Genomic DNA, 14,583 nt, shown 5'->3' with positions numbered 1-14,583 from the left:
GCCATGTCAGAGGACAAAGAGTTAACCTACAGCGATGCTATCCAGAAGGCCGGCAGCTCGATATTTCGCTTCCCGCTCATCCCGGTGAAGGGAATTCCATTAATGAACCACATCGCCAATAACTTTGACGTCGTCTCAGCTTTCTGTCCGGACCCATCAGACATCCTCATCGCCACCTACCCGAAAGCCGGTCGGACAAAATGCACTGCTTCTCTCCACGTTGACAATATGGGATGATGTTATTTCACGGTGTTCTTGTACTTTCGTCGGTTTAAGGGACAACATGGACCCAGGAGATAGTTGATCTGCTTCTTCACAACGGTGATGCGGAGGCCTGCAGAAGAGCCCCCACGCCGGTCCGCAGTCCTTTCCTGGAGATATGCAGCCCACCACCAATCCCCTCAGGTGCATACTATACAGTATGTTGTTGCAATATGTTCTAAATTCACTTGATACATTGACACAAGCCAAGTCAAAAGAGATAAAACCAAATGTAGCCCTTTTCACTTCCTTGAACCTAATTTGGCACGTCTTGTCAGGTGACAATTTTACCAAGCCAAGACAAGGGAATGATAGGCAATGTCCAATGCTGATCTGATCACTTCGTGTCAATCGGAATAATTCCTGAAAAAAAATAAAAGAAACCGTATAGTGACTAGGCCTCTGCCCAAATCAGTAGTTAGTGGAATTGAGTAGATTAATGGCCATTGAAAACGGAGGGCAAATGAGAAAGTGGTAAGGGGAATATTAGGCTCGCTAACCTAACACCTCAACTGTTGGCTGGCTAGTGCAGAGCGAGCAACAACCAATAGGGAGTTTTCAAACTTGGATGCCGAACCTGCTTAGCGCTAGCTAGGCTGGAAGAAACACAGATGGATTTAAAATGGGACCTAAGAGAAAAAAAAACATCCTTTACTCTGCCGTTGGCCAGGGCACGGCACGGGATATTGGAGATTAAACGAAGTTACTTTAAACTAAACAGGTTCACCTTTCTGTGTGTGGTCATACGCTGCGTCAACGTGCGGGTCAGAACTACACTTGAATGAGACAAGTGGATATGGCTTTGTAAACATGATCAAGATAAAGCACCATCTAAATAAGTGACCTCCCCCCAAAAAGCCTAAAATACGGGGATACATGCTTTTCAGTGGAGCAACATATTGTATTGGCCATCTATACATTTTCTATCGTGTTTGTTCTCGTTTGGGTAGTGGATGAGCTGATGTCTCTCCCATAGCAAATATCTCCAAGTATACACTCTATACATTATTATTGAATTTAATGTTTAGTATAAACGTTTTGTAGTATACCGATTCACATTCAATGAAGACTCCCTGTTCACTGCCCCCATTCACAAGTGCCAAGCAGCTGACTAGCAACCAATGCAAAATGTAAGAAAAGACTGCAGCTTTCCCATGACCCAAAAGAGGATCTGCAGTGCACATGCTGATTTGCACCACGTCAGAGTGAGAGCCATTTGTATTTTGGTTACCTTAGAGCGGGACAACAAGAGTTGGAGAACAAGTTCATGTGGAGAGAGCATCTGATCTGGCCTGCCGCGCGATTCTGAAAACAAACAACAGCAAATGTTCATATTAGATCACAATCTTTCTGTTTCGAACACATTTTTCTCATGTGCCTTTATAAAAACCGAAATGACCCTTGCACAAAAAAAAAAACCCAGCTCTCAGCATGGTGTGGTACATCACTGCACGCTACAACCATAAATATTCCAAATACTTGGTAGAAGGAAAACGCCCTTTTCATCTGGGTTCTTCTCGAAGACAAATTGGCACATCAACACACACAGCCTGACTTTGCATTCTACAGTCGAAATCGACTGCAACCAAAGGAGCAGGCTTTTTTGGCATGGTAGCCAGAAGGCACACACAAGGAAGGAAGGCAATCTCTTTCCCCTTCCAGGAAGCGTGCCTGCACCCCACAAAGGGGCGGCCTCACTTGCTCTCTTGTGCGTCTCTCACTTCAGTGGAGAAACTGAAAGTTCTTACACGAGAGTAAAAGCTATGATTATAGAAGTGTGTATCAGAGCGCCAGCCCTTCACGTTGAAGGTCAGTTTCAAAAAGGTTGGTGACCCCTGCTCTGCTGCAAATGCATCTTTTCCATGTGAATTCTCAGGTCTTCAGCTTCTGAAAAAAATGGCTCCCCCGAGAATCATTAAGACACATCTGCCAATTCAGCTGGTTCCGACTGGGTTTTGGGGAAAAAAGTGCAAAGTAAGTTGACGTAAGTAGGGATTCACATACAGCAACGCCACTCATTAATTATTTTTGAAGGTGTTCCTTGCATTGTGGCTTTCACTCTCCCCTCTGTATCGTGCACAGACTATCTATGTCGCACGCAATGCAAAGGACAACATGGTGAGCTACTACCACTTTGATCGCATGAATATGACTCAGCCTGAGCCTGGACCTTGGGAGGACTACTTCCAGAAATTCATGCGTGGAGAGTGTGAGTGGAGCAGTATAGAGGGCTGCGTCCTTTTAGCAATTACCCACAATGCACTACCGGTGGCCATATTGGAGGGCTGTTATAAACAAGCCCTCCAATATGGCCGCCGGTAGTGCATTGTGGGTAATTGCTAAAAGGACAGAGCCCTCTATTGTGCGGCCCAATTGAAATCCAAATGTACCCTCAAATGCACTTAGTCTGTATGAAATCGGGGCCTGTTTTAGTTGAACACAAAAGTTGTTTTTTAAACGGTAACAGATGATTGGTTCCTTCTGTCATCGAGCAGCATTTCATTGTTCACACTGTTGTAATACCATACGTCGTTGGCACAGATAGGGGAACAAGATAAACCCGTGGCAAATAGGTCATACTTTTTGGACCCATTGAATGCAATTGTATAATTTCCCCCACACTCACGTGCTGTGCAGTGCCGTGGGGCTCCTGGTACGACCATGTGAAAGGTTACTGGCAGGAACGAGAAAAGAGGAACATCCTTTACATCTTCTATGAAGACATGAAAGAGGTAGTGAGTTCACAACTCTCCTGTGGCGTTCATTGCATTTTTATGTGCAACACACACGCGCGCACACACACACACACACACACACACACACACACACGCACACACACTCGCGCACACACACGTTCTTGGAATTATTTAGTCTGCCAGAAGCTTCTTTGAAGAAGCTCGGCACATACACCCCTCATGTTACTTTTCCATGCAGGATCCCAGACGCGAAGTGGAACGTATCATGAAGTATATGGACTTGTCCCTTTCTGATGATGTCGTCGGCAGCATTGTGGAGCTGACGACCTTCAAAAACATGAAGGAGAACCCAATGGCCAACTACACTTGCATTCCTGAGAATGTTTTTGACCAGTCCATCTCCAGCTTCATGAGAAAAGGTCATTCGACTTGAGTTCAGTCCTGTTAGAGTAAAGGAGTTACCTCTCTTACCATTCTAAGGTTCAAAGAATTTGCGGGATAAATGATTTGATGCTTTTAAAAACTGTTCCTCGGAGGCTTTTAAGGCCCTGTCAACTTTTTTTGTTTCTTATTTCAATTTTCCCCATTTTTTGGGCATGTTCCATGTTAGTTATTATGACTACTGTACTGATACCACCCGAGCTAGCTAATGGCTAGCGCCTCTTGTCACGGAGCGGCGGGAGACACTATTCTGCCCACCAGACGATTCAAGCGGTTATCTTCTTTTTGTTTCTCCTTAACAGGCGAAGTCGGAGACTGGAAAAATCATTTCACACCTGAGCAGTCAGCAGAGTTTGACGAGGACTACGAGAAGAAAATGAAACAAGTCAACATTCCGTTCAGAACACAGTTCTAAAAGGCTTCGCGTTGTTTCAGTGGCGTCTACCGAGTCATTTCTCCATTGTTGCTTGTTACATCTGCAGTATAACTGAGCAGTATAGTAAAATTATATCAAAAGTGTTTTGCAGTTGCAGGAAAGCCTGCTGATGCTACACGAGAACTTGTTTCTCGTCCAAGCAACTTTTGGGTGAAAAAGAAATCTACGACAAAGCTTCTCAAAAGAGATCAAGAAGAGAAGCGAACAATATGTAGAGATTACATCCGTGTGGTGCTTGGCGACTAGCCTCGAGCAGTTTACTGCATGATCCGAGTTCACGCGGTTCACTACAGTAATGTGGGTTGAAATTGTTCAAGCCATTTTGGGGAAAGAATTTATGCCGCGTAATTTCCTTGTCACAATATTGACTTCAAGAAATGGTTGACTAAAGAAAGACATCCACACCCAAAGTGTCATTAACTCCAAAAGTTAAAAACTCAACACAATATAGCATGTTGCTCCTGACACTCGATTATGGCCCACAAGCCTTCCATCCACTTGCTTTGAATCTATCCTTTCAGGCATTTTCTATCGCACTTGTGCACATTCGGGGCTGGTCGCAGAACACCTAAAGACAAACAAGGTTTCACACTCACAAGTTGAGATTCAAACGGCACCTCAGAACGGTGTGTAGATCCACTCCAGCACTGTGCTGCCTTTGCTTGAATCACTCGAGTGGATTGGATGGATCGGGGAAAGAAACATCTTCGTTACTTCACATGCTCCGTACCGAGGGAACCCTTTGCCTCGCACTGTATGGGACAAACTGACAGGAGCTGAAATATTCAGGATTCGTTGAATGGCAATTCGACACGGCTCGACACACAAGGTCGCAGTGCTCGCAGTTGGACTTACAATGAGTTCCACACATTCTGATGCCTACGTGAATGTAACATGCATTAAAATATGACTTTCTGTCCTTTGGTCGTGTTTTCACGGACAATTGATTTGGAGAGAAAGACGTGTTTTGCGGGCAGGGAGGGTTGGCAAAGCTATGGGAGCTTTGACACCCGCTCACTAAAGGTTTGGCGAGTTACTGCTTTTTGCTCTGTTTTACTGTTCACAAGTCCAAGTTAAGTCAACTGATGTTGTCAAACAAGGGTGGTGACAGGCTAAACTGTTTCCTGTTCTTGAATGTATGAGAATATGATGTAAAACTAACAAATGATTGTCACCGCATGATATGAATTTATGAGTCAGAGTTTTTAGACGTTTTTCGAGATGCATGTCAGCCTAATTTCAGCAAGTTGGTGATTGGAAAAGTCATATCAACGTACCGTTCAGAACACAGTTCAAACAAACTTACAAGCATTTCAATAAAGACCATCGAAGACTGGCCAAATCAATGGCAGAACCTTAACTGAATAGAGCCTGCGTTTTACCTTCTGAAGAGGAGACCCAAGGGAGAAACCACCAGAAACAAACAAGAACTGAACGGGGCTACAGAAAAGCATTTCAAATGGCGACTGCAACAGCCTGGTGAAATCAGTGAGTCGCATGCGGTTATTGCAGCTCAGTGTTATGCCACCAAATATGAAATGTTATTCACTCCAAGTCTGTTCCAATACTTTCGCTCGCTTCAAAAGTGGGTAGCTTCAAACCAAAGGTGCTCTGCCCTAAGTTGTCAAATACATCTCGATGTAAAGCTGGAAAGTTTCAACTAAACGGGCGAGCTGGCCCAGCAGCCGGCCCCTTTGCAGAGGCACGACGCGCCCCGCTTAATTTTTGGGTGTGGTGCTGTTGACACTGACTACTGGCCGTCATTTGGCTTTAAACCACATCAGCAGAAGCTCTAAGGCAAATAAATAATTCAATAAATAAATAGTCAGCGGTGACAAGTGCTGAGACCATAGTATAAGAGAGGAGGAAGGACTTCATACAGACACAAGTGCCACACTGAAAGGGCGAAAGCAAAAATTTGGGGTCGCTCCACCTCAGTCATGTCGGAGAAACAGACTGTCAAGCCTCGCGCGCTCTTGGTTCCAGTACAAGGGATTCTTCTGCCGGATCACATTGCCAAAGACTTTGACGCCCTGTCCGCTTTTTGTCCTCATCCATCGGACATTCTCATCGTTGCCTACCCAAAATCAGGTTTGATTATCTTTATGCTTCTGTTCGCCGTCTCTTTTTAGGGGCCTATTGTGCCATTCAAACGCAGAATGATGCCATTGTCGGCTAGTCTGCTTCACAGTCTTGGGTGACGGCTTTGGCATCTCACATTTCTGACGTCCTGTGTCGCATTTCCATGTTTGTCCTTTGCAGTGTGGGTTTTTTTTTTTTTTCCAGGTTCGCCAGTTACCTTCCACATTCCCAAATCATGCATGTTATGTTCATGGCATACTCTATATTGTCCACAGGCAAGATCGTAAGCGTGACTGTTTTTCTCTCGATATGTGCCTTGCGATTGGCTAGCAATCAGTCAAGAACGCACACTACCTCTTGCCCAGAGTCAGCTGTGACTCACCGCAGTTCCCCTGCAATCCGAAAGAGGACAAATTGTAGAGCAATGGATCGATATGTGGCGTTTGGATGATTCAGTGCATCGGAAGGTCAAATAAGTCACGTGTTCTTGTACCTTTGGGTGACAAGGCTCTCTACTATCAACTCAGGCTCGACGTGGACGGCCGAGATAGTCGACCAGCTTCTTCATAACGGAGATGTTGAGAGCTGCAGACGAGCCCCAATCACCATCCGAACCGCTTTCCTCGAGGCTAGCAACCGTCTGCGGACAAAATCAGGTGCGTGGACTTTAAAGTGGGTCCCACTACATTGTAGAGGTTTTCCAAATGAAATGTCCAGTGAGTGGAGGACACCGTTTGAAAAAAATAGGACGACAGACTGAAGTTTCTTGTACTGTACAGTATTCATTTGAAAACCACAGATGGCGGAATGTCTTTAAAAAAGATTTTAATTAAAAAGGGATGATGACAACAGGAAAAAGGTGGGCCTGTCTGATATTTTTTATCTGGAATCCTATTCTGCCAAATAAACCCCCGTGAAGAGGAAAAAGCTCAAATGCAAAATGAGAACACTTGCAAGGAGCCATACAGTAGGTCAAAACCAACAGGTAGATTGAACAGCCAGGATGGCTCAACCTGACTTCAGCTCTTGAGATCACTCACAGGGCCGCGCACACAACAAGACAAATGAGTGACTTGAGCTACGATCTTGGTCACAGAGAAAATTCAACTCGTAAATTAAGGCAGCGCTAACTGATCGATTTGCCGCAAATCATCAGGTCTCCATCAGCTGAAGGAAATGGTTCCCCCAAGAGTCATCAAGTCGCATCTGCCAATCCAGATGGTTCCGGACGGCTTTTGGGAAAAAAAGTGCAAAGTGAGTCGATAAAGGCCAAGCATCTGCACAGGTGGCAACTCCAAACCGCCCCTCATCCGATAACGTGACGTGTGTTTTAAAGACCATCTACGTTGCCCGCAACGCTAAGGACACCGTGGTTAGCTTCTACTACTTCCATCAAATGAATTTGGCCAGTCCCGAGCCTGGGCCCTGGGAGAGTTTCGTCCACAAGTTCATGCACGGAGAGTGTAAGTAAAGACATCAGGACGATTCCTGCAGATCAGTGACTTCCTGAACGTTGTCACCGCAGTGGCGTGGGGCTACTGGCATGATCACGTCAAAGGTTTCTGGGAGGAACAAGAAAAGAGGGACATCCTTTACCTCTTCTATGAAGACATGAAAGAGGTAGTGAGGTCAAACCTCTGTCGAGTCATTTGTCACTGGTACTTCTCTGTTCACGAGGAGAATTGTGCATTTTAATGCAGTACTTCAACACTTACCAAATGCATGGCTTTGGTAAGTCAATTGGACATGAAGAATACTTCTCGGTGCAGAACAGACTCGTTTTTTCTCCTTTCGTTCCCTCGCCCAGAATCCTCGGCGCGAAGTGGAGCGCATCATGAAGTACCTGGACTTGTCCCTCTCCGATGACGTCATCAGCCGCATCGTGGAGCTGACGACATTTAAGAACATGAAGGAGAACCCGATGACCAACTTCAGCTTCTTTCCGCCAGAGATTTACAATCAATCCATCTCCAAATTCATGAGAAAAGGTCATTCAATCGTGATGTAACCACCATCATGCAACTACGCACGTTTCAATTGATGTTCACGAACATTCGGTCATTTTCTTTTAAGTGTCCCAACATGTGGTGGGGCTGCCTGTTTCCCAATCAGGCATCACTTAGGCCTTCATGTATAAAAAAAAAAAAAAAACTGGCGCGTCTCCTCCTTTTGTTCTGTTCACAACAGGAGAAGTTGGTGACTGGAAAAACCACTTCACACCAGAGCAGTCGGCGGCATTTGACGAGGACTACGAGAAGAAAATGAAGCAAGCCAACATACCATTCAAAACTGAATTGTAACGAGCTTTGCGGTCTTTCAATTTCTACGTCCGCATTTCTCTGCTGATGGGTGTGACGACTGCAGTTGACCATCACAGTCAAATAAAAAAATAAAATAAAAATAAAAAAAGGGGGGGGGGGTTGGTTCCCATTTGTGAGGAAACTCGTTAATTATGCTTCATTGGAACGTGTTGCGAATGTTGTTGATCCAACTTATTTTTTGGGGGGGCTTAGAATAAAGCCAGAAAATGAGTTTAAAAGTGCATCATTAAATAAAGATTATTGTTCTTACTTTTCTCTTCTTCATTTGTCCGTGCGACTGCCATTACGCTGCCGCCTGGTGGCCAAGAAGGGAACACCGGAAGGTGCAGCAGTATGAATTCCAGCATTCAATCATGATCCATCATGTGATATTTTTACATTCTATTTAATTGTGCTATGACTCTCTTTTTGTGCAGCATATATTATTGAGTGCTATTTTCCATTTTGGAATCACATTAGTCTTTTAGTTTTTTTTTCCTTGGGTGGCGGCTGCACCAGATTAATGGCATTTCCATTCCATTTCAACGGGTCGTGTAATTTGACAAATTCCTAATTTGTGATTTCTGAAACAAGAGATGCTGTCGGGGCAGAGTCTTAGCTGCAACATTCAACAAGATGCATGACAGTCTTACGTGACACTGAGGAATGTCAATTCGAAACCACACGCCTGACTCAATCGAAATGCTTTGACTTTCAACGTGCTCTGCATATCCTGATGCTTAAAATCACGAATGTCACATGCATTAAAAAGAATACTGTCAAATGTCCTGTGCTCGGGTTTTTATTAACTTAATGTAGGTGGGTAGAAAGGGGCGTATTGGGAGAAAGAAGTACCTTCGGTACTCAACGCGCTTTAAACACTGTCTCCTCATTTTATCGACGGATGACACGGAATCAGGAGCAACTCAGGGTTCAGTGTCTTGCTCGAGGACACGTAGGCATGGTCACAACGGTTGCCGATCGAACCCGCAATCTTCAGGTTTGAGAGAGCCACCGAAACAGGGCGGGGAAAGCAGGCAATTATACAGTAACAGCAAACGGATAAGCGGTCGACCAGCCGCCCTGCGGCTCCTGATGATTAGCTCCAAAGCCCAAAGGATCGTTGGGAGGAGAAAGGACTTCATACTAACACGCTGCGAGGGCACTCTCAACACTTTCGGCTTGAGCTCAGTCATGTCAGAGAACCAAACTGCCATCTCGCGCTCGCACTTGGTCACAGTCAAGGGGATTCGTCTTCCAGACCACATCGGCAAAACCCTTGAGGGAGTGGCCGCTTTCTCGCCTCATCCGTCGGACATCCTCATCGACTCCTACCCTAAATCAGGTTTGATAGCCGTCATGCTTCTCGTCATGTGGCAGTTTGCAGTTAAAACAACAACAAGACATTAAAACTGTCTGCATGACCTAACAGTAGAATTTTCGAGTAACTTTTTGAAAAATAATCGCCATCTTTATTTTATGTATTTATTCATTTCATTGGGACAGTGCACATAAATCAACACAAGAATAAATAGTGTAAGTGTGCCGGACTTGGCATAAATGCTCATTTCAGCCGTAGCCCCAGGGCGATCTATAAAATAGCAAAAAGTGAGACGCATAAAATTTTAAGACTACAATGAGAGAAATAAAAACCAAATAGGTAAGCCATCATGAAAGAAACGATGCAAATAGTTGCAGTACTCAATTACAAGACAAAAGACCAGGACAGACATCACTTTGAGCTACAAATTGAGCTACAGTGGAATGGGCTAGAGTCTGGAAGCGGTTTTTAGTGCTTGTCTGATGAATTTTTAGCCAATGTTTATGTTTTTGTTTTTTGCATCTGCCTGTAATTTCGTTTTGAGTTACTATTTGATTACGTGTTCCTGGAGCAATCATTTTGAGATTTTCCATCTCTCTCTGCTGCAAATGACGCGATGGAAAAACATCGGGTGTGTCGACCTCAAATCGACTAAGGCATCCACGCCGAGGCAGCTATATTGCAAGCATGACTCATTCATGATGGAGACAGTGCCCTGGTGGCCGTTGGGAATTTGGGTACGTTTCCCAAACGGCCGGGTCTCAATGAATATTCAATGGGTATCTGAAGGAACGGATACTGTCCGTAGTTGGGTGTTAAGTCGTTTTTTTTATGTGCGGTTGCAAACAGATAAATCATCCACCCATCGCGTAAAGACAACATGCATCTTCGGGCCTCTCGTGATTCCATTCTGGGTATTCAAATGACACGATTGACAACGCCCTCTGAGGGTATGTTGGTTTTTAAACCGATGTAAGGCAAACATTCATATACATATCGACCATAGTCATGTCAGACAACCAGCCCGTCATCCCTCGCTCGCTCATTGTCAAAGTACAAGGGGTTTTTCTTCCGAACCACATCGCCAAAGCCTTCGAGGCCGCGTCTGCTTTCACTCCTGATCCGTCAGACCTCCTCATCATCTCTTACCCTAAATCAGGTTTGATAATTGTCCTGCTTCTTCTTGTGGTTTTTGAGCAAACATTTTGGCTTAAGTGGGGCAGTTTGCAGCTTTAAAAACAAAACAAAAACAAAACACGATCTGTAATTAATATTTGTGCTTCGTACTTGCCAAACCTTTTCAATGCCACGAGCAGTCGAGTACACACATTGAGTTCTTACGACACATATGTTTATTCAAGCCACGTTTGAGGGCAGAAGCAAAACGAGGGAATAGGCAGAATTTCTGAACACTCAAGAGCATGAGTACATTTATTCTGTGTCACCGCTTGAAATTGGCTAATATCGATTTTCCATATCATATGTTGGCTGTTAAGCAATTTCATGTGCACGTTAGTTAAAAACGAGTTTGTGAAGTTGCTCGGGGCAATTTTTTATTTTTGCATATAATTTATAATCGCAAATAGCTGAAGGGGAGTTTTCAATTCTTTACAAAGACTAATATACACCCCATTTAGATTTGGTGTGTGTGTGTGGGTTTGTTTGTTTTTTAGCTTTTTTATGGCAAGTTATTGGCAGCTAATTTTCTATTCTGCACTTACGTCATGAATAGACACTTCATACATTTCGGCTGCCGCTTGCCAATCTTTCAAGATGGACGTGGACATTTATGTCCATTGAAAGTGATTTCTAGGTCCAAAGTTGTTTTAACTGCAATCTGCAACTTGCACGAGTGAAAGAAACACTAATGTCTTCAGTCCTCAGCTCCCCCTTGACACACAGAGCCATGCGGCCATCCATTTGGAAAGATGCTGAAAGTGACGTGTCATTCACTCTCAGGTGCTCTCAATGTTTACTGGAAGTCACAATGTGTTCTTATGCATTTACATGATCAGGGACGACATGGATCCAGGAGATAGTTGACCTCCTTCTTCATAACGGAGATGATAGGAGCTCAAAACGAGCTTCCATAGTCAAGCGGCACCCTTTCCTCGAGGCTTCCACTCGGCTATGCAAACAATCGGGTAAGTTAGACCACGACTGGATCTCGTTGGACCGTACGGGTACTCCGATCCAAGCATCCTCTCGGTGCAGGACACAGGCTGAACAAATATAGCAACAACATCTCTGTGCCCAGTGGAACCACTGACAGTTCAGATATACAGTACTGTATTTGTTGTGAACCATCAGGTCTCGATCTCCTGAAGGAGATGGATCCCCCGAGAGTCATCAAGACACATATGCCGCTTCAGCTGGTTCCAGCCGGCTTTTGGGAAAACAAGTGCAAAGTAAGTTGATGTGGTCAAGCACCTGCGGGGATGACCAATCCCGAACCCACCCTCATTTCATAAAGTGATGTGTTTTAAAGATAATCTACATCGCACGCAATGCCAAGGACACCCTGGTGAGCTACTACCACTTTCTTCACATGAGTAAGATCAGTCCTGAGCCCGGACCCTGGGAGGGATTCATCCACAAGTTCATGCGTGGAGAGCGTAAGTGCGAGTGTCAGCGAGTGAGGACAATTCGAGCAGGTCAGTGACGTCCTGAACGTTGTCTCTGCAGTGGGATGGGGCTCCTGGTACGATCATGTGAAAGGGTACTGGGAGGAGCGCGAAAAGAGGAACATCCTTTACCTGTTCTATGAAGACATGAAAGAGGTCGTGAATGAAGACCTCGCCCGAGTCACCTTCCCGGGGCTCATGTTTGTTTGGGGAAGGTGGTGCGCTCTGTGGGCTCCTTGGGATCTCGGCAAGTTTATTGCTGCATTGCCACTGGCTTAGTCTGTTCAGGGGTTGCATGGGTTTGGACTGGGATGTCAAGCCTCTGATGATAGCTTGCATCAAGTGGCCGTTACATCACTATTGGAGTCCGTCAAAAGTGCCTCTCGGGGGGTCCTTGGGTTCTGGGAGGCCGGAAATATACGGGCATCTCTCAATTCTTGACATAGTAATTCTATTTCTTTTTTGTTTTGTTTTTTGTGTCAAACCCTAGCATCCCAGACGTGAAATTGAACGGATCATGAAGTACCTCGACTTGTACCTCCCTGATGATGTCATCAGCCACATTGTGGAGATGACGACCTTCAAGAACATGGAAGAGAACCCAATGGTCAACTATAGCTTCTTTGGCAAAGAGATTTTTGATCAGACCATCTCCAAATTCATGAGAAAAGGTCATTCAACATTTATGCAACCACCATTAAGCGACTGCGCATATGTATTTCAAGCGATTTTTACAACGGTGATAACTAGTCATCCGTTTTCTTTAGCGGGAGTAGGGATCCAATTTCGGCTATCGGTTTTCCATTAGGCTTCATTTTTTTCTCATATTTTTAAGCATAATCTAATGAACTGGCAACTCCCATCCCTTTCATGTGCTAAACAGGAGAAATCGGTGACTGGAAAAATCATTTTACGCCGGAGCAGTCAGCGGAGTTTGACGAGGACTACCAGAGCAAAATGAAGAACGTCAACATACCATTCAGAGCACAGTTCTAACGGGCTTTGCAACGTTGCAGTGGCTCCTAATTGGCTTTAATTATTTCTCAGATGTTGGGCGTTGCCACTGTAACATAACATCACACTAAAATAGAATATAGTGACACAGTTGTTTTCTAGGTAAAAATGTCGATGTTACAGGACTTAGAATAGAGAAAGTACATACACTTAAGATAGTGAAAGAGCTACATCAACATTTTTTGTTCCACATGACCACAGAACAAATTAAACTTGTATCTCATGGCACCGTGATACTGTTGTCTAATATTGTGCAGTGGTATAGGACTTACCTGCATTCGGATTCTTAACTCAGTGTAATTTGCTAGTCACAATATTGACTGTTCCTAATTTACATTCTGAATATGTGCGGTTGACTAACCAAACCTGTTGACGCCCAAAGGTTATTTATATAGGTAAGAAAGTAAAGTGCAAACATAATAAAATTTTAAATGTGGCATTTTATTATGACTGGAATGTAATTCAGATGACTGAGAAATAGACAGGGTACACATTCTGGTCTGGTCACAGGACAAGCAAGCACTTGCACTCTCATTCACACTTAAGGATAATTTAGTCTTCGGTGTACATAACATTCATGTTTTTGTAAAGGAAGAGAGAGCCAGCATGACCAAAGAAAATCCACACACGCAGGGGGGAGAAAACTTAGTTACATCACTTACTTTTTTTTTGTTGGTCCTCAACAGGAGAAGTCGGTGATTGGAAAAATAATTTTAAGCCTGAGCAGTCAGCAGTTTGACAAGGACTAGGAGAAGCAAGAAATGAAGCAAGTTAACATACAGTTCAGAACAGAAATCTAACAAGTTTTGCAGCCTTTCATTTGCGCATTTCACTGTTGCTGTTTGTTACACAACACATTCAGCACAACATCACGATAAAATAAAATACTGACCAATCAATTTTGGTTTTGACATGGATTTCACCCAGTGTATGGCAATCTAACGTAGCTTTATGTTTCCTTTTTGGAGACTTGGGTAGTGTTAATTAGGCGTTTCAACAACACAGTCAGCCAGTGGGCACACATTACACGGGGGGAAATGAGAGAAAAATGATACCAACCATTTATCACTTTTCTCAGAGTCTTAAATATCTTCTTTTCGTTTTCCACACAAGAACAACAATAAGCAAAAAACGTGGTCAACTCGCATAAAATTGTGTCCATGCTAACACCAATTTAGTATTGTACACACCTTGTGAAGTTGAGATAGTACCTAGAGCTGAGGGGCTAATTATGAAAGAAAATGACAAAATGGCGCTTAAAACCTCAAAATACTGTACATTGTAGTGGTCCTTAATACGCACACAAATCAATAAACGCAGCACTCATGCTTGTCACAAAGGAAAGGGAATTTGTACTACACCTGAAGGGGAAACTATTATCTTGAAGTTTGACACAACGCTAGAAGAC

General features: G+C 44.0%; 3 protein-coding genes across 4 annotated transcripts; all 3 read left to right on the top strand.

The window, feature by feature from the left end:
- The first annotated feature begins 3 nt into the window (after positions 1–3).
- Positions 4–4,760, top strand: LOC147189472 (sulfotransferase 1C1-like). Its single transcript, XM_086137961.1, has 7 exons — positions 4–190; positions 277–405; positions 2,138–2,235; positions 2,344–2,470; positions 2,899–2,993; positions 3,196–3,376; positions 3,701–4,760. Exons 1-7 carry the CDS (start codon positions 4–6, stop codon positions 3,811–3,813), a joined length of 930 nt encoding a protein of 309 aa, XP_085994087.1. The 3' UTR covers positions 3,814–4,760.
- Positions 4,761–5,723: 963 nt separating this feature from the next.
- Positions 5,724–8,289, top strand: LOC147189471 (sulfotransferase 1 family member D1-like). Its single transcript, XM_086137962.1, has 7 exons — positions 5,724–5,925; positions 6,444–6,572; positions 7,073–7,170; positions 7,253–7,379; positions 7,442–7,536; positions 7,724–7,904; positions 8,104–8,289. The coding sequence occupies exons 1-7, from the start codon at positions 5,775–5,777 to the stop codon at positions 8,214–8,216; spliced, it is 894 nt and encodes a 297-aa protein (XP_085994088.1). The 5' UTR covers positions 5,724–5,774; the 3' UTR covers positions 8,217–8,289.
- A 791-nt stretch (positions 8,290–9,080) lies between these two features.
- LOC147189470 (sulfotransferase 1 family member D1-like) lies at positions 9,081–13,619 on the top strand. 2 transcript variants are annotated; one of them, XM_086099380.1, is made up of 7 exons: positions 9,081–9,561; positions 11,553–11,681; positions 11,848–11,945; positions 12,026–12,152; positions 12,223–12,317; positions 12,652–12,832; positions 13,045–13,619. In XM_086099380.1, the coding sequence occupies exons 1-7, from the start codon at positions 9,312–9,314 to the stop codon at positions 13,155–13,157; spliced, it is 993 nt and encodes a 330-aa protein (XP_085955506.1). In that variant the 5' UTR covers positions 9,081–9,311; the 3' UTR covers positions 13,158–13,619. The 2 variants fall into 2 exon arrangements, with proteins under 2 accessions (XP_085955506.1, XP_085955507.1); XM_086099381.1 differs by lacking the exon at positions 9,081–9,561 and adding an exon at positions 9,589–10,696.
- The last annotated feature ends 964 nt before the right edge of the window (positions 13,620–14,583 follow it).

Source organism: Hippocampus guttulatus, chromosome 19, assembly GCF_054856545.1.
Source record: "Hippocampus guttulatus isolate MCC_2025c chromosome 19, RoL_Hgut_1.0, whole genome shotgun sequence".
Taxonomy (NCBI): domain Eukaryota; kingdom Metazoa; phylum Chordata; class Actinopteri; order Syngnathiformes; family Syngnathidae; genus Hippocampus; species Hippocampus guttulatus.
Note: the sequence above shows the minus strand (reverse complement) of the source record. Positions and strands in the feature narration are given on the sequence as shown.